At 45.7% G+C, this 22,017-nt stretch overlaps 1 protein-coding gene across 2 annotated transcripts in view; it reads right to left on the bottom strand.

The window, feature by feature from the left end:
• The window catches only part of EXOC4 (exocyst complex component 4), a 393,664-nt gene that overhangs the window by 282,974 nt on the left and 88,673 nt on the right, over positions 1 to 22,017 (bottom strand). For both annotated transcript variants that reach the window (XM_057425605.1, XM_057425606.1), the window contains exon 8: positions 3,405 to 3,550. In XM_057425605.1, coding sequence (XP_057281588.1) covers positions 3,405 to 3,550 — 146 coding nt within the window. The remainder of the gene's footprint in view (positions 1 to 3,404; positions 3,551 to 22,017) is intronic.

Here is a 22,017-nt window from a genome sequence, read left to right as displayed (position 1 = left end):
CAGAGGGCACCTGGAAACGCAAGCATCCCATCAGAGAAAAGGGACAAGCATTTCTAAGGTTTCTTATGCAATTGTGTTAAGGTTATTACTATTAATGAGGCTTTTCTGCTTTAATTGCGACTGTGAGTGTTAATATTACTGCAAGTGAGCTAGTAACAGTCTATCAAAATGCAACACTTAAGACTTTAATTAAAGGAACAGGCAATTCTTGGCTCTGTGTTTCTGATGTGCTCCCTTCTGCCCCTAGTGAGATACTAAGCACAATGTTACCACCACGGCCTCGAGGTCTTCTCCAGGCACCAAGCCCACCCGCATCAGGTCAAGGCAAACTACAGCAACAAATCTCTGCCTCCTTGAGACAGCAACTCAAATTATTCCTAAGCCCTGCACCGGCTCTTGCTGCAGGATCTCATCACATTCACTGCTTTACCCCAGACACCCAGTTTCTACTTGGCTACCTTTTGAAAGAAAATCATGGAATCGTAGAATTCCAGACTGGTTTGTGTTGGAAGGAACCTTAAAGCTCATCCAGTTCCAACCCCTGCCACAGGCAGGGACACCTCCCACTAGAGCAGCTTGCTCCAAGCTCCTGTGTCCTACCTGGCCTTGAACAGGGAAGAGCTTCTGCCTAAGAGCTCATCTCAGTCTCCCCTCTGGCAGGTTAAAGCCATTCCCCTTGGCCTGGCCCTACAGGCCCCTGTCCAAAGCCCCTCTCCAGCTTTCCTGCAGCCCCTTTAGGCACTGGAGCTGCTCTCAGGTCTCCCCTTCAGGAGCCTTCTCTTCTCCAGGCTGACCCAGCCCAGCTCTCTCAGCCTGGCTCCAGAGCAGAGCTGCTCCAGCCCTCGCAGCATCTCCATGGCCTCCTCTGCACTCGCTCCAACAGCTCCACGTCCCTCTTGTGCTGCTGCCCCAGAGCTGGATCAGGACTGCAGGGGGGGTCTCCCCAGAGCACAGCAGAGGGGCAGGATCCCCTCCCTGAGCTGCTGCTCACGCTCTGGGGATGCAGCCCAGCACACAGGGGAGTTCTGGGCTCAGGCACACACTGAAGCTGGGTCATGGGGAGCTTCTCATCAACCAACACCCCCAAGTTCTTCTCCTCAGGGCAAAATTACTTTGCATTTATAACACTGGCTATCACAGAACACTGCACAACCACCTGCATCCATCCATGAGTAAAACACAAGGTGGAGCCCTGCCCTAAGTGACTTGTGCAGTGAGGAATTAACACAGATATTCTGATGACAAGTTGAAGGCTCCTCTGGTTTGGACAGAGCTAATGGAAAGGTAAGAAAAACCTTGGCACGAAACGCAGTGAAGATGGGAGAGGAGACAAGAATAACACTCCATCAAACACTTACGTCCCTCAGTGGACTGAGAAATTCTATTTCAACAGAGATTTCCATAGATATAGTGACAGCTGACAGAAGAGAGATAACCAAATAAGAGATGCCAATAAATGCTGCTGTCACTGCGGTGACGGTAATGACATGGTGACAAGACCACAAGTGGTAGGAGACGTGCTGCTCTTGTGAGGTTCTGCACCTTAGCTGTAAATAATTATACCCACCTTCATTCTCAGCTGATGCAATCAGACAGAGCCTTAAACTGATGCAGGTGAAACAGCATCCTTATTCCTCAAACTGAAACTGGTCCATGGACACCCAAGAAGAGACACAGTAAAGAAAAAGTGAGAAGCCCTGTTTTGCTCCAATAGACATCTACAAGTCAGAGTAAATTCTAAGAGTGGAATTCTCAACCCAAACAGCCATAGGAGTGATGAAAAAAGATGGTAAGGGGGGATAACAATGAATTGACAGGGGCAGGAGGTAGCTCTGATACCATCCAGGCAACAGTTAACCTTCTAATAACAGATCACATAGACTGTGAGAGGAGGAGAAGACAATGCAGAAGGCCTCAATTTCTAACTGCGGTCTTCAGTACTTCAAGAGTACAGCCGCCAGATGCACATGCCCTAAGGGTGATCAGGTACTGGAACAGGCTGGAATCACCACCTGTGGAAGTGTTCAAAACCCATGTAGAGAAGCTGGATGCAGGACTGGAGGGGGGGAGTGTCTCACCAGAGCAGAGACCAAAATCCTCCAGAGGCCCAGCACATGCAGTCAGTGCAAGAGATGAAAACTCAGCACAGCCCCTGAATCGTGGTGCAGCAACAAGACCATCTCTCCTCTCCTAACAGTGCTGCCCACCAACAACTCCCCCTTACTTCTTTATTCTTGCACATCTAATTTGTTCCCCAAATCCTTTCTTTGACCACTCAGCTTCTCATCCTCTCTTTTACACTCTCCTCCCAACCACTTAATTCTTTCCATGCTGAACTCTAAATTAAAGGAGTTAGTGACAGGATTAACAGCTTAGTCTATACAGTAATTATACAGTTATCTTAATTCTCTTTGTCCAGTCCCCTTTATCACTCTCTTAACAAGCCCTGAATTTACCATGGATAAAGAAAGGCACAGTGTATCACTGCATGCTCTGCAGCAGCAGTGCGATGGGATCCCAGTCCTGACATGAGCCGTGGATGGAGCCACACTCTAAACACCAGCAATGGATCCGGAACAGAAAACTCAATGAGGCTTCAGCTTTAGGTATTAAATCTCCATCTCAATCCTTACATGGCCACCCCTCACCCCCCCTGCCTACCCTTGCTCTCCCCTCTCTCCTCACCCTTCATGGCTGCCCCTCCTGTCCCCTTCACAGTCTCCCCTCATGGCAGCCCCTGCTCTCCCCTCGCCCTTCACAGCCAACACTCTGCCTCCTCACAATCGCCCCTCACAACCCCACCACCTCTCCCCTCAGGATCACCCCTCAAGGCCTCCCCTGCTCTCTGCTCACGATTTCCAACATAAGAAGAACTTGAAGCAAGTCCATAGGAGGCCACGAGGATGCTCAGGGGCTGGAGCACCTCCCGTAGGGAGACAGGCTGAGAACATTGGGGCTGTTGAGCCTGGAGAAGAGAAGCTGTGTGGAGACCTCAGAGCAGCTTCCAGTGTGTGAAGGGGGCTACAAGGATGCTGGGGAGAGACTCTTCATTAGGGACTGGAGTGATAGGACAAGGGGTGATGGGTTCAAACTGAAACAGGGGAAGTTCAGGTTGGAGATAAGGCAGAAGCTCTTCCCTGTGAGGGTGTTGAGGTGCTGGCACAGGGTGCCCAGAGAAGCTGTGGCTGCCCCATCCCTGGCAGTGTTCAAGGCCAGGTTGGACACAGGGGCTTGGAGCAAGCTGCTCTAGTGGAAGGTGTCCCTGCCCGTGGCAGGGTTGGAACTGGATGAGCTTTAAGGTCCCTTCCAACCCAAATCATTCCATGATTATCAGCCAGCACTGTGCAGTATTTCAGGGATCAAAGACAGCTCAGGCACAGCTTTAACCTCATCCCAGCACTTACTTGAACAAAGGGGTTTTAGGTCTTTGGGGTTTCTTCTTTGCAAAGAATGCAGCAAACTCCCTCCCTGAGCTGGTGTAGCTGAGCTGGGTGGACGGCTCCGAGGCGGTGCGGGTGTTCTTCATGTCCAGGTACTCTGTCAGCAGCATCTGAAGATGAAGGAAGAGGCACTCAGCATTTGAAACAAACCAGCATTATAATGGAACGTGAATGTTGAGGATTTTCAGTGAGGACTGGAAAACTAATAAAAGTCTTTCAAATTAACAGAAACCAGGCTTTACTTTCAGAAATGTAACCCTAGGGATTTATATGCCACTGTCTCTAATGTGGTAAAAGCTTATTTTACATTACTTGACCAATTCAATCTGCTACAAAACCCTGTTGGTGCCAAAGGTCACTTGCAAGAAGCCCCTGCTCCTCCCCAAACTGATTCAAATCAGGAACGGAAGCGGGGAGATGGTGAGCGGGTTGTTGGTTGGTGACACACCACAGCTCTTAAACACATAAAAGTTGGCAATATTGAACTGCTCAGTTTCCACGGCATTATTTTATATATTGTTATGTATTCCTATATATTTTCTATATATTTATATGTAGGACTAGAAAACATCCACGGATCTGAGCAAGTCCATGTGCTGCAGGTCACGTATGCTGGAAGAAGCCCTGGCAGAGCTGCAAAAATTGCCCTTTAACAGCTCCCAGACCAAACTTGGTTCTTTTCCCACTGAAAACATGAATTCCCAAAGCTTCCAGTCCTGCCAATGTGGTTGAGGATTATTTCCCTCCAGCCCAACATAGTAAGGGGCTGGGGGCTGGTGAGACCTCACAGCCACGAGTGGTACCGTGGTATTTGATGCTACTTGAGCAACTCGATGGTGCAGAAGCAGAAACAGATTTCAAGTTATTCCCTTCTAATTTCCTTTAAAATGAAGATGCAAAGAAACCCCTTAAAAATTAACTTCTGCCAGTGCATTCACAAAAATCACTATTTGCTTTCAGAAAGTTCTACCTACTTGGAAGCTATTAGTAATAGTGTGGCATTTTAATAACCATTAATAATCAAAGCCCATCAAAGAGAGCTGTCTGTAGTGAAAGGAATACATCAGTAATGTGCTAAGTTGAAATAGATCACCCAGGAATAAATACCTGGGTAAATGGTATCATGCCCCTAATTAGAAATAATTCAGGATAGCTGGAGAACAAAAATAATACAAAGAAACTTCACCCCCTAAAACATCTCAATTAAAACTTTACCTGAGCACAAGCTTTGAAAAGAGATGCTTATTGTTAAGAGTCAAAGCAATCACTGCACCCGTTTTTAACAGTAATTTACCAAATCCGTTTGCATGCACCTATTTGCATTTCATCTTCTCTACTTGAATTAACAACCTCAAAATGGCCACAAAAATCTAATTAAAACCTCCAATTTAATCAAGTAAAACACTTCATTTCTTCCATTATGGATGAAATCTATTTATAATGGATTCCATGACTCTGGTGTCATTTTATGGTCCAGGACTAGGAAATGTTAAGTGTGTAATAGAGTGCTTGGCTCCAAGATCAGTCTTCCAATACCTAAAGGAACCTTGTAGGGACAGGCCAAGGGGAATGGCTTTAAGCTGCCAGAGGGGAGACTGAGATGAGCTCTTAGGCAAAAGCTCTTCCCTGTGAGGGTGCTGAGGCGCTGGCACAGGGTGCCCAGAGAAGCTGTGGCTGCCCCATCCCTGGCAGTGTTCAAGGCCAGGTTGGACCCAGGGGCTTGGAGCAAGCTGCTCTAGTGGAAGGTGTCCCTGCTCATGGCAGGGGTTGGGACTGGAGGAGCTTTAAGGTCCCTTCCAACCCAAACCAGTCTGGGATTCTATGATTTTAAGATGACAATAAACTGACAGAGGTTTGAGCTAGGAATGCTAGGAATTCTTTGGTTAAAGAAGGGAAATAGAGAAACAGAAGATGAAGTTTTGGTGAGATATTAAGAACTGTTCTGAAAACACTGCAGATTAGGAAGAGAAAGATGTTAATTTAAGGCATGACTCAATAGGCAGGGCAGGATGGTTATACACAAGGCTCTGAACAAGTCAAAAGCAGGAAAAGCAGTGAAAATAGGCAGGTTTTATAACTACTCTGCAAGTTCATCTTTAAGGTATAAAATCCAAGCCCAGCAGAAACTGTGTGAGACAGATCAAAGCTCTTTCTGCTCCAGTGCCCTGTATTCAACAGTTACACACGTTCTTCAGAACAAAGTAATTAAGTGTAAGCATGGCTGAGCACATACAATGCATGGCCAAGCGGCAGAGAAGTTAAGACAGGAGAGATCTTCAACACTCAATATATTTGGCTTATAAGTGCAGCATAAAGATTAAGACCCTTACAATTTCGAAGCAGTAAGATTAACACGAGGGCAAGTCAAAATCTTGTCAGCTACTTGCCTCAAAACCAGCCCAAAGCTTTAGTTTCTCAATTCGATGCATGATGCATGGTCTTCACTCAATGTCAGCAGCCTGAATTGGAGGCTGGATGGAACTGCCCCAAAGAGAAGGACTTGGGGGTGTTGGTTGAGGAGAAGCTCCCTATGACCCAACTTCAGTGTGTGTTTAAGCCCAGAACCCCTCCGTGTGCTGGGCTGCACCCCCAGAGCGTGAGCAGCAGCTCACGGAGGGGATCCTGCCCCTCTGCTGTGCTCTGGGGAGACCCCCCCTGCAGTCCTGATCCAGCTCTGGGGCAGCAGCACAAGAGGGACGTGGAGCTGTTGGAGCGAGTGCAGAGGAGGCCATGGAGATGCTGCGAGGGCTGGAGCAGCTCTGCTCTGGAGCCAGGCTGAGAGAGCTGGGCTGGGGCAGCCTGGAGAAGAGAAGGCTCCTGAAGGGGAGACCTGAGAGCAGCTCCAGTGCCTAAAGGGGCTGCAGGAAAGCTGGAGAGGGGCTTTGGACAAGGGCCTGTAGGGCCAGGCCAAGGGGAATGGCTTTAACCTGCCAGAGGGGAGACTGAGATGAACTCTTAGGCAGAAGCTCTTCCCTGTGAGGGTGCTGAGGCGCTGGCACAGGGTGCCCAGAGAAGCTGTGGCTGCCCCATCCCTGGCAGTGTTCAAGGCCAGGTTGGACACAGGGGCTTGGAGCAAGCTGCTCTAGTGGAAGGTGTCCCTGCCCGTGGCAGGGGTTGGAAGTGGGGGAGCTTTAACATTCCTTTCAATCCAAACCTGTCTGAAATTCTACGCATTTACTCCCTACAGCTGGACAGCTGACGTTATCTAGTTGTTCTACTCTCCTAGTCCTCGCAGAGGATTTTAATAAGTTTCATATTTCAATGTTAGTAGCCGTGACCTGACCATGTACTTATTAAAATCCACAGGAAGCTAAAACTTTAAATCCACTTAAAAGAGAAACCAGGCATTTTCCTGCCTATCTCAGCGAACAGGAGCTTTCCTTAACCAACCAAGTGAGGGATTTCATGATTTGGTCCCATAACACCTGATTAGTAGTCGCTAAGCCATCAATCAAAACCCTTGTTAGACATTAATCACACGGATGTACAGCAAGATTTATGAGTGACTGCAAAGTTTGCAACATCCCATTCATCTACAACAAGAGCTTTGACTTTCTGCTCGATGGTTGAATTCTGCCATCCATGTAGTGTTTTTCTATCAACGTCAAACAAATAAAGCTGTACATGAAGGAAGGGAACAAAGCACTCTTTCTTCAACTGCTCTTTGGAAATGAAAATTAATATGAAGTATTTGATGAAAAAAGCAATACTTATGGATTTGGAGGCTTAATTAAATTCACAGATTACAAAAGGTCATATCAGCATGTGCAGCCCGTCTATCACACTTGAGCTGATAACAACTGACACTACTCTGCCTCTCTGAATTGCAAAGGGGCAAGAACAAATTTGCTTCTTTGTCTGCTTGCACTTGCTGTGACTCTCCAGATCCACATTTCTCTTCTTCAGCTGAGCCCCATGAGATGTTGTGTAAGCCATTACACCTTATCATAGCCAAGACTGACCTATGAGCAATGCACCAGCAATAAAACACACATGGTCACAGGGTGACAGCTACACTCATTCCTCATTTGTACCTCTTGTAAGGTTGTAGATAGGAGGCCCGAGCTCTGAATAAGCTCTACTCCATCAATTAAAAGCTGCAAATAGGTATTTCACATCCTCATGCATTCTGCATTGAGGATGATGCTGGAGTGTGAACAGTTTGCTCCATCAGGAAATCATGACACTTCCAAACCCTGCACTGCAACACTGATTTTCATTAGGCCTTCCTGGATCTCAGGGCTCCAGAAAATCAGGTGAAAGCTAAGACCACACCATGAATGTTGTGAGGGTAAATGGGATGAGCAGGTAATTACTGGCCTTTCCACCTCATATTGATCAGGGACTAAGTCACAGAACAGATGATAGAAGACTCTATTAATAAAGAATTAAGGAAGAATAATAGAATCCAAATCCAGTGACGTTGATTAACAGAACATAGATCTTGGCTAAACAGTATTTTTATAATGATGACAAATTGAGGTTTAAATTAACAGAGATAAAGTCGTATTTCCACCAAGGATGTGACATAAGCCAGAACACTCAAAGTCAACACAGCATCTCCTAAAAGAAAACTGGGCAGGTACCTGACACAATCCTTAACATGGAACTGGAAATGAGGAAACCACAAATACTAGATTTTGCAAGGTCCCAGAAAGCTTAATTCCTCTTTTCCTCTTATCCCTATATTCCAAGGGAAATACAAGAGTATTAGAAAACACTTGTTTTTTATTAGAAAGAAAACTGATTTTCAGCCTAAGTTCAGTCCATCTTCATTTTTAAAAAGATAGTAATGAGAAGAAGTTAAATCAGAGCATGAAAACACATTCAAGTGCGGCTGCAGCAATTTCTTCTGGATTGAATGGATGAGAAGTTTTCCTCTCTCAGATTCCTACGGATACAATGACAACAAAAGGTCTGTCAATTATGTTTTTTGAGGAAAAATAGTACATAATAATGTGAACACAGCTTATTCAGCCTGGAGAAGAGAAGGCTCCTGAAGGAGAGACCTTAGAGCAGCTCCAGTGCCTAAAGGGGCTGCAGGAAAGCTGGAGAGGGGCTTGGGACAAGGGCCTGTAGGGACAGGCCAAGGGGAATGGCTTTAACCTGCCAGAGGGGAGACTGAGATGAGCTCTTAGGCAGAAGCTCTTCCCTGTGAGGGTGCTGAGGCGCTGGCACAGGGTGCCCAGAGAAGCTGTGGCTGCCCCATCCCTGGCAGTGCTCAAGGCCAGGTTGGACACAGGGGCTTGGAGCAAGCTGCTCTAGTGGAAGGTGTCCCTGGCCGTGGCAGGGGTTGGAGCTGGAGGAGCTTTAAGGTCCCTTCCAACACAAACCACTCTGGGGTTCTATGGTTAACAGAACATAATTTTCTTTTTCATTATTATTATTTTCCATATTATCAATCACCTGTAAGAATTTCAGTGTCAGCAGAGGTAAATCTCTAAACCTAGGGTAAAAAAAATGAAATCATGACCTGTAGGATCATTGGGTAGAGTTGTGACCCCAGCAAATTTGGGAATATTGAAGCTAATCAACAGCAGAAATGGTCGCATTGAGATGATGGGTATTAATCAGCTAATTGGAAATGGCTACATAAAGCAGAGAGCTTCGTCAGAAGTAAAAGTTTACACCATTGCTCCGTACTGTTGTCACATCTGGAATGCCAAATGAGAGCCTGGCACTCAGAAACAATGAGAGATGAGGGAAAGGGGGGGGTGGAAGGGTGCTCACCAGAAGCCTGGAAGTTACTAAAAGTCTGGAAGGCACTACTTAGAGTGGAACACCCAGAAGCCATGAGCTCAGTCTCATTAGCTTAGTGAAGAGAAGGAGAAGAGGTTAGCGGAGCAGCCTGCAAGTGTGCATCGGAGGGCACTGAACTGATGAAAAACATCCTCACTAATGACTTTTATATCAAAAACTCCAAAGGCTGGAAAGTTGAAGCCGGACAGGCCGTGATGAATGGTCAGGAGACATTCCCAGAGCATAATTAACCACTTACATCAAAGGTTACACTCTATTGTCCATCAATCATTCCCCCCACCTCCCCAACCCTAGTAGAGACTGGATGCCTAAAGCATGCACCTCTTTCAAACAGGAACATACTGAAGAAAGGACCATGGCTTGTTTCACACCGAGGTCAGGTGAGAAGATCACCACATCTGGGGCTCTGCTGTCGCAGCATTCAAGGCACCTCTCAGGCTCTTGCATGAAGGAACCCTTAGATTTCAAAGTGCTATTGCTACACAGTACCTTTAGTTACTGGTAACATCTGTGCTTGGTGAACAGGTTTGTGCCAGTGGAAACTTCTCATCCAGGTTTGTCTTTGGCAACCACTGGCCATGAAACTACCAATGAAGGTTACTTCACTTGTACTCTGAGGAAACTTAAGAGGCAAAAAAAAAACAACCCACAGAAATAATACTGTCAGCATCTGAGAATCATAGAATCCCAGACTGGTTTGGGTTGGAAGGGACCTGAAAGCTCCTCCAGCTCCAGCCCCTGCCACGGGCAGGGACACCTTCCAGCAGATTTAAATTATCCTACATCCCATAGTGATGCCTAGAGACAGCAAACAACGATGCCTGCACTGAAGAAAGTCACATTATTGAGCTGATGATTTCCAGCCACAGAGGATTTCAGGGTCAGTGAAAACAAAAGCAAATGATTCCTGAAAGGAAAACGCTGGGAGTTCAAGTAGGATGCACGTATTTCTTGGGAAACATACAGAAGAAGGCATCATTCCTGAAGCTCTGGAGGTATCTACCAGCAAGTACCAGAATAAAGCAAGGAAAGCAGCATCACTCTATGCAAGACTGTAGTTTGTGGCTAATAACCCAATAATCTGCTCTATCAAAAGTCTTAATAATTAAAATGCTAGTAATTGTGGCATTGAACCCCCCCAAAATGTAAGAATTGCCTGAATTCTATGAGCACAGAGCCTTCTGTGTAAGATGGAGCACACTGAGAAGAGGGACAGAGTCCACACACGGCAAACATGGCAAGGACAAAGCAATAAGGTAAGTCTGCAAGAAGAAAGCCAGTTTTTAGGTGCTGTGAATACTGTTTCATGCTGCACAACCTGCTTTATCTAATCCTCTTGCTGCCCATGAAATTAATTTAACTGAAACCAAGTAATAAAAACCCTGCCACAATTAATTCTCTCCAGGCATCGCCCAATCCCATTATTGTACAAGAAGGAAGAATCCCTTTTGTTTTTTCATTTTTGGGGCTAGAAAGAGTAAGAAATAACTCCACAACTCTTGAGATAACACTCAGATAACACTGAGCCACTGCTACTTCATTCATTATCAATGCTAACTGAATTAGCACAAGTTATTACTGTAGACCTGTGAATGTGCATCTACCTCCAGGGAGGAAAGAAGGAAGGGAGGGAGGGAAGGAACCTCCAAACTACTTTCAAACCACCACTTCTTAAAAGCTGCTTTAACAGGCAATGAATCCCGCACCTGCTCATTACTTTGGAAACCAGAACCTTCTCATTTCACAAGCTTTTGCTATCGTGTGCGTGGACGTTATATCCTCAGCACCACAGGCTCTGACTCGGTGCAGAGATGAGGTGAAGTCACTCGAGACACATATACCAATGTAATGGGTTTCACAGATGCTAGCACAGCAAAAGCAGAAACCATTCTGTGCTGTCACAGCCGTCAGTATTGGACTGTAGGCTTCTCAAATGAGCCAGCCCTCATTTCATTTTCCCTCCTCGACAGCTTACACATCAATCCAGAAAGGGATCTGGTTCAGTAACAAGTGCCCAGCATAAGGATTTCAACAGTGTTTGCTGCACAAGTTCACTAATGTGACCCTCTGCTGTATCAACACCCCTGTGATGTGTCATTATCACAGAATCACAGCAATAGAGGTTGGAAGGGACCTCAAGGATCATCTGGTCCAACCTTTCTAGGCAAAGCATGGTCTAGACTACATGTCCCAGCATCCTGTCCAGCTAAGCTTTCACCGTGTCCAGCGCTGGGGGACCTACCACTGGGGAGATTATTCCAGTGGCCGATTGTTCTCATGGTGAAAAATGTTCTCTTGTGCTCAACCAGTTTCTCCCCAGGAATAACCTGTGCCATCGCTCCTTGTCTTTTCCACATGACTCCTTGTAAAAAGGGAGTCTCCATCTTCTTTGGAGCCAGCCTTTAAATACTGGGAAATGAGGATAAAGTCTCCCTTAAGCCTTCTTTTCTCCAGGCTGATCAGTCCCAGCTCTCTCAGCCTTTCCTCACACACTGCCCAGTCCTTTGATCATCTTTGTGGCTCTTCTCGGGACCCTCTTCAGTCTGTCCACATGTAGAACAGGGACTAAAACTGAACCCAGTATTCCAGGTGTGGCCTGACAAACATCGAGTGGGGCAGCAATACCTTTATCTCTGCTGGTGATGCCCTTGTTGATGTTCCCTAGTACCCTGTTGGCTTTCATTGCCAGAGCTGCACACTGTTCACTCCTATTGAGCCTGTTGTCTCTCAGGGCCCCCCATTACTAACTTCACCCCACTCCCATGCAGCATCAACAGCACAAGTCTCAACTTACACTTGTGGCTCAGAAAATAAGCAGCTAAAAGCTGCTGAGACACTGCATCAGGTAACCTTAGCTTCCATGTAAGCAGGCACATGATGCTGAAGGAGGACTCCCTCTCCCTCAAGTCCTCGAGGGAGGTTTGCAATTGTTTTCTAACTTTAGTTGCTTTGATATCCATGTAACCAACAATCTGTGCCAGCTCATACAGAGGTCCATGATGAAGGTCATTTCCAGTTTAGTGACACATGAAGTTTGAAGCCATTTTCATTGAAATTCAGTCACTTAGCCTCCATAAAGCAGAGCAGGAGCTGGGCTGAGGTTTGTTCCATCTTTCCCAGGAGTTCTGCTGTTTTCTTTATTTAATAACAGAGGAACAAATACTGCTGACAAATTCATTTACGCTACCAATAGTCAACTTGAATAACTGGATCACAAACCAAGCAGACAGCATTTATTTCACTCCAGGCACCTCAGCTGTTCTGCAAATAGAGATCATGCTACAAGAAACGACCCCAGGAACCAGGCTGCTTGCCTGGTTTCTATCAGACCCTTAAGAGAAAACCACTAAAAGCCCCAAATGAAGGTGGTCACCACAAGAAAGCAGTGAGATTATTCATGCCCTCCAAAGAAAATCCATGTTTTGGATGTATGCCATGGATGGGGCTTGGAGCAAGCTGCTCTAGTGGAAGGTGTCCCTGCCCGTGGCCGGGGTTGGAACTGGAGGAGCTTTGAGGTCCCTTCCAACCCAAACCAGTCTGGGATTTTCTGATCTTTAGCACATGGTACTTCTGATATATGATTAATAGGAAGCTGTAAGATACATACAGTCCAATATGATGCAGAGGATGCATAACCAACTGTATTCTAAAATGGACCAAAAAGTAAAGAACAGAAAGGCATAATTACCACTTGCTTCAGAGCACAAAAAGTATTTCCCTGCGAGACTTAAACATGCTGTCTTTCAGTTTGACTGGACTTTTTGTTCATGTAGCATATAAAAAGGTCAAGGAGGAATGTAAGAGTTGAACAGGTAATTGAGTGCAGCTTTCTGCTCTGCAATTATAATTTAGCTGAGCTTCACTGGCTCTGCATAGCTTGGAGACGGGGAGGAGACAAACTTATGTTTATGACTGAAGGAAAAGCTAAACATTTTTAAATCACAGAGGATATATTTGCTCACGGTTTACGTCTACTATCCACGCACCTTTCAAAGCATCTTCTTAGGGAAGAAATATGCAATTCTAATGTGTAGGAGAAGCATTTTATGCTTCAACCCACTTCATCTGAGCTTCTGCTACTCAAAGTGGCACACAGAATCCAGTAGCAGCAAAGGCAGGAGAAGGCAGCACGCTCTTCAAATACCAACTGTGTTAACTCACGGGTAATACAGCACACTCCATGTATTTCATGCCTTCAACTAATTGCTTAAGACACCCTGCTCTAGTGTAGATGGTAACAGTGCTGTGCCCCCCGTCTTCACTAAATGCCAGCTCTTAATAACAGACTCCAAAAGGGCTTTAACTGCATTTAGTTGCAGCTCCTGAACTTTAAAAGTTGTTAATCAGAATTCTATGTAAATGGAATGACGATTAAAGGTTAAGTACAGGTTCCTGAGATTTCAGCACTGGAAGATGTATTGCCCTTAACAGGAAAGAGAAACTACCAACCTTGACAGGAACTAAACATCTTAATTAAAGCCTCACAAGTACAGTACTTATTTCTGTGTGAAGTTCTATTTTCAAATGTCAAATTTAATCAGGCACTTGACAAAAACGTGCAATATCCCTCCAAGCACGGGAGAACAAAAATGCCTTGGGATTCTGCCCTGAGGAAACACCTGCACGTCTCCCGGTCCTCAGCTCCCCACCAAAAGCAAGCTCTTCAAGCCTCTCGTCCCACGTAACAAGGAGGGAAGTTTTATGGCTCTAAAACTGCAGGAGTCCAGTTGAGAAATAGGATACAGCATTTTTCAAGGTGTCAGCTTTCCCCCTGCTCGCTCAGTTTATCCCTGGAACAAGCGTCATGCTGCCAAATCAACACAAGGGTCCTCATAAATCTGACTTGCTGAGATTTACTGCCCTGGAGGGTACAGCCCATCAATTATCACCAGCCAAAAGCAGACAAACATCTTCATCAGGAGTAAATCTAGTACACGTGTATAGTGTACTAGGAGCCGCCTCTCAGTGTTTTGGTGCTGAATACTACTGAGAGCATCCAGGCCTGCTAGTGTCTGCTCCTGAACTTGAACCCTGAGCAACGTGGGGTTCAAATCCTAATCTGAGGGAACAGCAACTGCACCCAGGATTAGCTCAGACACTGAATAAGGGACTTCAGGAGCAGAGACCTTTGTCTTAGGTCATACAGACACTGTCTTAAGCTGCTGCAGAGACTGACCCAAGTGCAACACCCTGCCCTGGGTCAGGGCAATCCCAAGCACAGTCACAGGCTGAGTAAAGACTGGATGGAGCAGCCTGAGGAGAAAGACTTGGGGGTGTTGGCTGATGAGATGCTCCCCATTACCCAGCTTCAACATGTGCTTGAGCCCAGAACCGCCCCTGTGTGCTGGGTTGCACCCCCAGGGCATAAGCAGCAGGTTCTAGGTCAGGTTGGACAGGGCTTGGAGCAAGCTGCTCTAGGGGAAGGTGTCCCTGCCCGTGGCAGGGGCTTGGAACTGGATGAGCTTTAAGGTTCCTTCCAACACAAACGATTCTGTGATTGCATGACCCATCTATTTCATATACATAACACTTAGACCATATAGCAAACAAATTAGCACATATCTTCATATACCACCATTCATGTTAATGAAAAACTCCAACTTTAACTACCTGAATATTTCCAGAACTGGATACAGAACTGCACCCATTTCTTAGAGATTATTTACAACTGCATTTTAAGTCCAAGTTGTTTTTAATGGCAAACTACACCTGATCCTAGGAGAATATCTTTTTCCTGTACGTTTTATGGCAGCTCTAGCTACTGCTATCCCAGTGTGTGGGAGAGAAGAAACAGCCAAGAGAAAGTGTGTACAGTGGAGGTGACTGTTATACTTACAACTCGGAGCAGGAAAGACGTTTAGTAGCGGAAGCTGCTGAGGCAGACTCTGCCTTTAAGCAACAGCAAACAGGGAGTAAGAAACGGTGTAAGGAACAAGTAAAGTTCATTAAAGTCAGTAACAGAACATACAGCACCTGATTGCTTCATCTTCCTTCAGATCAGTTAAAAACTTCATCACAGTGACTTGAAACAAGAAGGATGAGCAAAGAAACTTCCACCCACATCTTCACATAATGGTGCTGGAATAGGAGACATGACCCACACGAGTGATTTACCAAGTAGTGCCAGGGATGAGAGGGAGTAAAAGCAGATTAAAATAAGGAAATCTGCTATAGTTAAACGCGGTATTGTGCCTTCATTATCCATAAAAGGCTTTGAAACAGACCTTGCAGGAATGGCTACAACATCCCACTTAAAAAAGCCTATGGTTAGTAAATTCACATGTCATTTTGGATAGGAAGTTATTCAGATGTCCCTACGTTAGTGATAAAAAGGGTCTTTGTGCCAAAAATGCAGGTTTCTTACATGCTTAAAGTCTCACTGTTTGGGGTGTCAATAAATTGGTGGGATTTCAGGAGTTTCACGTTTGCTCAGAACTGGACTCGATCCTTAAGGATCCCTTCCAACTTGAGATATTCTATGGGTGATGATTTCCAACACGGGCCTGTAGGTCCAGGCCAAGGGGAATGGCTTTAACCTGCCCGAGGGGAGACTGAGATGAGCTCTTAGGCAGAAGCTCTTCCCTGTGAGGGTGCTGAGGTGCTGGCACAGGGTGCCCAGAGAAGCTGTGGCTGCTCCATCCCTGGCAGTGTACAAGGCCAGGTTGGACACAGGGGCTTGGAGCAAGCTGCTCTAGTGGAAGGTGTCCCTGCTGTGGCAGGGGTTGGAGGTGGCTGAGCTTTAAGGTCCCTTCCAACCCAAACCAGTCTGGGGTTCAAGGATTTGGCCAATTGGAAAACGACAACATGCATTTAAAGAGTCACAGAACCAGATTTTTTTAGTCTTGGTGCTTGTTAAATAGGTGTTTAGTGCCGTGTTCTTATTACTGCCACCTTCCACTAGACCAGGTTGCTCCAAGCCCCATCCAACCTGGCCTTTAAGATCCAACTGCACCTGAATCTACCATGGTGGCCCATAGGCAAAATACTTAATAGAGAGAAATGGCTCATAGAATCAGTTGTGTGAAGGCTTTCTACAAAAGCACAGCTAAATGCCAGGGCAGCAAACGTAGGTTTCCACAGAACAAACCTAGTGACTCCAAGACATTGATAAAAGGGCATGTTCCCCTTTGACCCCAACCCAGCAGCCACCACTTCAAGCCGAGCTTATGAGGCCACTGCCACCTTTGAAATAACATTGGAACTAGAGAACCTCTTTGTCACGCTCACAATGACTGTGGGTTTCTATTCCTCCCGTTCCCAACTGGATGAAGTGTGGAGCAGTGCAGTCCTGCCACCAGTCTGGGGTTGGAGGCTTAATATCACACTTGATATAAAGTGCCCCGACCTTACTCTAGAAATACTATTTCTGTAAGGCTTGAGGGTCTTTGACATTATTACAGATATCCTGATGCCAGAGGGGGGAGCTCACAGCATAGACAAGATTCCCATTTTCGGGCTTGGGGGAAAAAAAAGCAGCAATAAAATCTGCTTGAGCCATTCCAGCCTTTTAAAGTCCCCGTCAGGATCGCTATTCCTCTTCCTTTCATGCTGCTCTACAAAAGGTGTAGCACTGGGCCACCAAAATGCCACCGTTAAGCAGATTATAACGTTTCTGAACATGTTCCATTACAGCAGATACTTGAATGCCTTCTTGCATCAGGGAGCCTTTTCCTCCCCCTTTCATCAGCTTATCAAATGAAGCTAAACAGTAACGCTTGCATCTAATGATACTGGGGACCTTGTAATGGGATTAGGAAAAACACCATCATTAGCTTCAAGGAGGAACGTGACCTTGAAGACATTTCTTACTCCGTGCTTTAAAGGGATACAACTAGGGGCAACGAAACTGCTTCCTACATAGGGATGAGGAATGGGCAGGGAGAAACAAGGAGCGTTCAGTTCCCCAGCAGATGCTGTCTTCCTTCCTAATAGCAGGTAAGAAAGTGAATCAATTATCAGAATGAAACCTGGAACAGGGAGGGATAAGACAGACCCTTCCTTAAGCCAGTCTGAAAGGCTTTTGGCTCAACAGAAGCCAGTTTTAACTGAGCACCAAGCTTAAACAAGGCCATGCAACAGCCAGTATGACACTACAGCTTCTTCCCTGATACCCACTTGCCCAAGGTCCTTGCTGGGACCCAGCATGGGGCTGTGGGCACACAAACAGCAATGCCAGCTGAGCCCTGGCATCATCCTGACAGGCAGTGCCATTTAACCCTTGAAGGACTCTGCAGACAGCAGCACATCAGCTGCAATCCCACCTGAGGCCGGCAGTTGGGAAGTGCTGAACCCCCAGCTTAATATCTGCAGTGCTCAGCACTGAGAATACTTCACACCCCATTGAAACCCATTCGATTTGGCAAGCGTTCAGATTACTTTAGATGACATTTCTCCAGCAAGACCTGCATCCATTGCTTTTTGCTACTCAAGAAAGTAGAAGTGCTGCTGGAATTTGAAGTGTGGCTTCCAATATCCAAACCAATCATGCATGGCATTGCTTCCTTCAGTAAAACCATTTCAGACTGCCAAAAATAAGTGTAAACTCAATAGCAACAGGAATGCATTTTAAAGCTAAGAGCCTGACAAAAAAAAAACAACCACTTTGGGTTTTTATAGGATCTAAAGGATACAATATAATGGCACCATTGCTCAGAAGGGAGCCTCCTGACCAACACTCAGACATCTCCATCCAGCCTTTCACTGCCTTCCTGAAAATGCCTCTCATTGTCCAAGGTGCAGGATGCAAATTCATCCATATTTTCTCCAGCAGGAATTCCAGAGCTTGGTCATTCCTACTGCAATTCCAGCTCACATGAACAGGCTGAGGCTATTGCCATAGAGTCAGTTATTAATGCTGATATTCTTCAGTTGCAGTGCAATTGCAGAATAGAGGGGAGGGATTTGCTTTGGTTTGAAAACCAAAAGAAAAGCAGTGGAATACATCAGATGAGAGAGCAAGCAACCCAGTTCAGAGGGCTGGATATCTGAATTCGGGTGCCAGCTCTGGCTCCAGCTGAATATTCACTTTACTGGTGCATAGTACTAAACATCAATGAAAAGGAGTGGGACAGAAGCAAAAAGGCAGAGAGCATCTGTGTAACACCCAAACTCCAATGGCTTTAAGCTGCCAGAGGGGAGACTGGGATGAGCTCTTAGGCAGAAGCTCTTCCCTGTGAGGGTGCTGAGGCGCTGGCACAGGGTGCCCAGAGAAGCTGTGGCTGCCCCATCCCTGGCAGTGTTCAAGGCCAGGTTGGACACAGGGGCTTGGAGCAAGCTGCTCTAGTGGAAGGTGTCCCTGCCTGTGGCAGGGGTTGGAACTGAAGGAGCTTTAAGGTCCTCCTCACACTAACGTGCTGGTACCGGCATAAAAACCTCAGGTTCACAGAGAAGCCCTGATAGCGTGTGTGAAACTGGCTGGGTAATGCCACTGGGTGGAGCCAGGATAAAGGAGATGGCTCCAGCATCAGTTTCCCTGCTCTGGCAACGCTGCTACCATTGAAGTGCTGCTGCCTTGAGCAAAAGAAAAGCTGCCACTACCACACAAACTCTGTCCATCGAGGTTCCATGAAAACCCCTTGCACGAACTCCCTCCTCCTCCTACACTTCAGATATCCAAGGTGTATCTATTTACGTTGCTGCACAGACACCGGCCATCACTTCATGCTATTGTTATATAGGTCTATGTATTTATATGCTATTTTAGTATTAAAATAACCTTTTTGCATCCCCTGTAACCCAAGAAGCCCCAGGGGACTGTCAGATTTAACTCTGGTGATGAAGGAACTACCTCCCATTTAAAAATGAATACCCAGAAGCTCAAACCTATTACACTGCCATCTCCAAAGCTCATTCTTCACGGCGCAAGACTACAGTTGGACATGCAAACCTGCCTCAGAAATCCATGTGTCCAGTTATCCTATGGTGCATTTAACATATACATATATATATACGTATAAAACTTTAAGTACTGCATGGCTTTTGCCCATGACCAAGACTTAGAAGAAAGAAACAGACAAAACCTACACTAACTTGTCTCCATTACAGATAATTACTTGTGAGGGGTTTTAAGACGTTTGTGACTCACAAGGGAGTCTGTAAATTTACTGTCTTCTGCAATCTAATAACGTTGGCAGCGATGAGAGTTACCTATTTATTGGTGTGTGACACCAATCTGTCTACAATGGATAAAAAAAGCTGTTCCTTAAGAGTTCTTCCCCCCCCTCTTTTAGCATGCAGATTCCAAATAGAGTGTTTTCAACTGCAAAGTACCAGTTAGAATACCCCAAGGCAACACAGAAGTTGGGAGAAAAGGGAGGAGGAGGATGGACAAAGTCACATTATTCAGCTGGACAACTTGGCAGGGAGATGCGGCACTTGTGTTTACAGCTGGTAAAACAGGGAGAGAGAACATGGGGTGGAACAAAGCTTCTGGACCAGGAATCCAAGAGATCCTGACTGTATCTTCAGTTCACGTCTCCGTTTGCAGCACCTTTGTTTCTGCTCTTTCTCAAGTCACACTGTCTCTAGCAGCATTTAACAGAGACTTTTTGCTGGTTATCTATTCAGTGACAAGTGTAGCAAGGGTCTGATCTTTGCTGCAGTGTCTAAGAGAGATTATTATTGCATTTAGTATTCCTGAGATGCAAACACAAATAGCACTGAGAATAGCTGCATCTGTAACGTGGCTCCAAGGAAAGCAGAACAAATCCAGGACCAGAGTTATCCCTCCAAATGCAATCCCTCCCCCAAGATAAGCTCACAGGTGAGAGGAGGCTCTAGGCAAACAAAGAAAAGGCAATGGGTATTCCAAAATACACTGCGCACTTTAAAACCTACAGACGTACAAATCACTGTCAAGTATGAGCCAGCAGCTCCCAAGTGCTTCCTTATTCCCTTCCATTAGTCTGCTCCTTTTCCCCCGATCCTATCAGTCATAAATGGAGGGCTAATATATACCTTTTATTTTCCAAAAGTTTCCATGCATCACAGTCCAAGTGTAAATAATTTATAAATCAAGACTAGGAATATTCTGCTCCATGGCTGAAGCTCAGGATAAAGCTTTTAAGAGGAAGGAGAGGAGAGCACATCCCTATGAACACACACAGTTTGTGGCTGCCTACAAAGGCTTCACACGGAAAACACCATTCCCCCTCCCTCCTCCTTCAGATTCCCTTGATTTTAATATTGGTCCTTCAACCAAGCTCATTACTAATCCAATTTTAATGTCACTTGAATTCCTACAAATAAGGAGACCACACAGGGAGCTGATGATTTTAATTCTGGCACTTAAATCACAAGTGTGAAGTTAAATGTAACACATTCCCTCCCCCTTCCGTTAATTCTACATCTAATTGCAATGTCTTGCTCTTCCAGCTCCCAACTTGCAAGGTGGTATTTAGGACTAAATCCAACAGGCAAAGTTTCAAAGCTTTGATAACCTGCTGGATTGGCTCTCCCAGCATTTTCATCCATCCTGGGGGATGGCAGGACTATAATCCCAGTGATTTTCCTGGAATCACAGTAAATTGGAATAGAATTCGAGAGATCAGAGTCCATCCCCCCCCCCCCAAAGAACCAATTATGTTTTGATGCCTGACAGATGATTGGAAGTTTATAAGGATGCTACACAACAAGGATATAACATCCCTCAATCATTCACTGCTTACACCAGCACTTAGGCTAGACAAAGACAAGAAGCGTTCAAGTCTCCCTTGCCAGTCTTTAAGCTCAGTACTTCCTATCCGAGAAAACACACAATTCCACTCTGCTTTTCAACTCTCTTGATGGATCTGAAAGCAAAGGCCTCCCTCCATCCCTTATTGTTCTTCTCTGTAAGTAAAAAGATTGCTCCTTTTTAATTCAAGTCATTTTCCCCTAAATCTCTGACCACGCTCATTGATCTCCTTTGAATTCTCTCCCTATTCTTTGGCTTCTTCCTTTAGACCATAGTCAGACAGGACATAGGACCACAGCTGAAATCTCTTCAACAATGAATAGAGAAGGACTACTTCCAGCCGTTCTGCAGGCTCTGCTCAGCACGGAAATACCTCTGGTGCTCAGCATGGAAATACCTGACTCTTTTTTGATGACATACTGATTCACATCCATTTGTAATCCTGTGTATCACACCACTCCTTGGCCAAACCTGAGCCATACCCAACTCTTCACATCCTTACCAAACACATCAAACCCCAGACTGGTTTGTGTTGAAAGGACCTTAAAGCTCATCCAGTCCCAAACCCCTGCCACAGGCAGGGACACCTTCCACTAGAGCAGCTTGCTCCAAGCCCATGTGTCCAACCTGGCCTTGAACACTGCCCTGTGCCAGTGTCTCTCCTTTTAAATTTAGTTTATTAGGATCTTCCAAATTCTAATCATATTCTCCAACATCCTTCCAAGCCCTGCCTTCCAGCACATGGTATTTGCACATTTTATGATTCTCTGCTGCAGTAATCAAGACATTAGCAGAACTACTGAATAGCACCAAGGCCCAGACAGAGCCCTCAAAAGAGCCATTACATAAATCCCTTAATAGCAAACCCTTCATAACTTCTCCTCTTCCAGCCAGATCTTTACCCCATCTCAACACAGCTTTATCTACACTGTAGTTCCCAAAGTCAATGATTAGAAAAAGCACATGAAACACGAGTAGAAGACTTACTATCAACCAGGATGCAGTGTCACCGCTCCTCCCTCCCTCACAATCCCTCCTACCAGCTCCCAGAAGGGCATTAAATCAGTTGACAGCTTATGCATGTCATAAGCTGCAGTAATTCTGCCTCTGATTTTATGTATTACTTCATTTACGTGTTTCTAC

Source organism: Pezoporus wallicus, unplaced genomic scaffold, assembly GCF_028554395.1.
Source record: "Pezoporus wallicus isolate ANWC-B61680 ecotype Strahan unplaced genomic scaffold, APGP_CSIRO_Pwel_v1 contig_4722, whole genome shotgun sequence".
Lineage (NCBI taxonomy): Eukaryota > Metazoa > Chordata > Aves > Psittaciformes > Psittacidae > Pezoporus > Pezoporus wallicus.
Note: the sequence above shows the minus strand (reverse complement) of the source record. Positions and strands in the feature narration are given on the sequence as shown.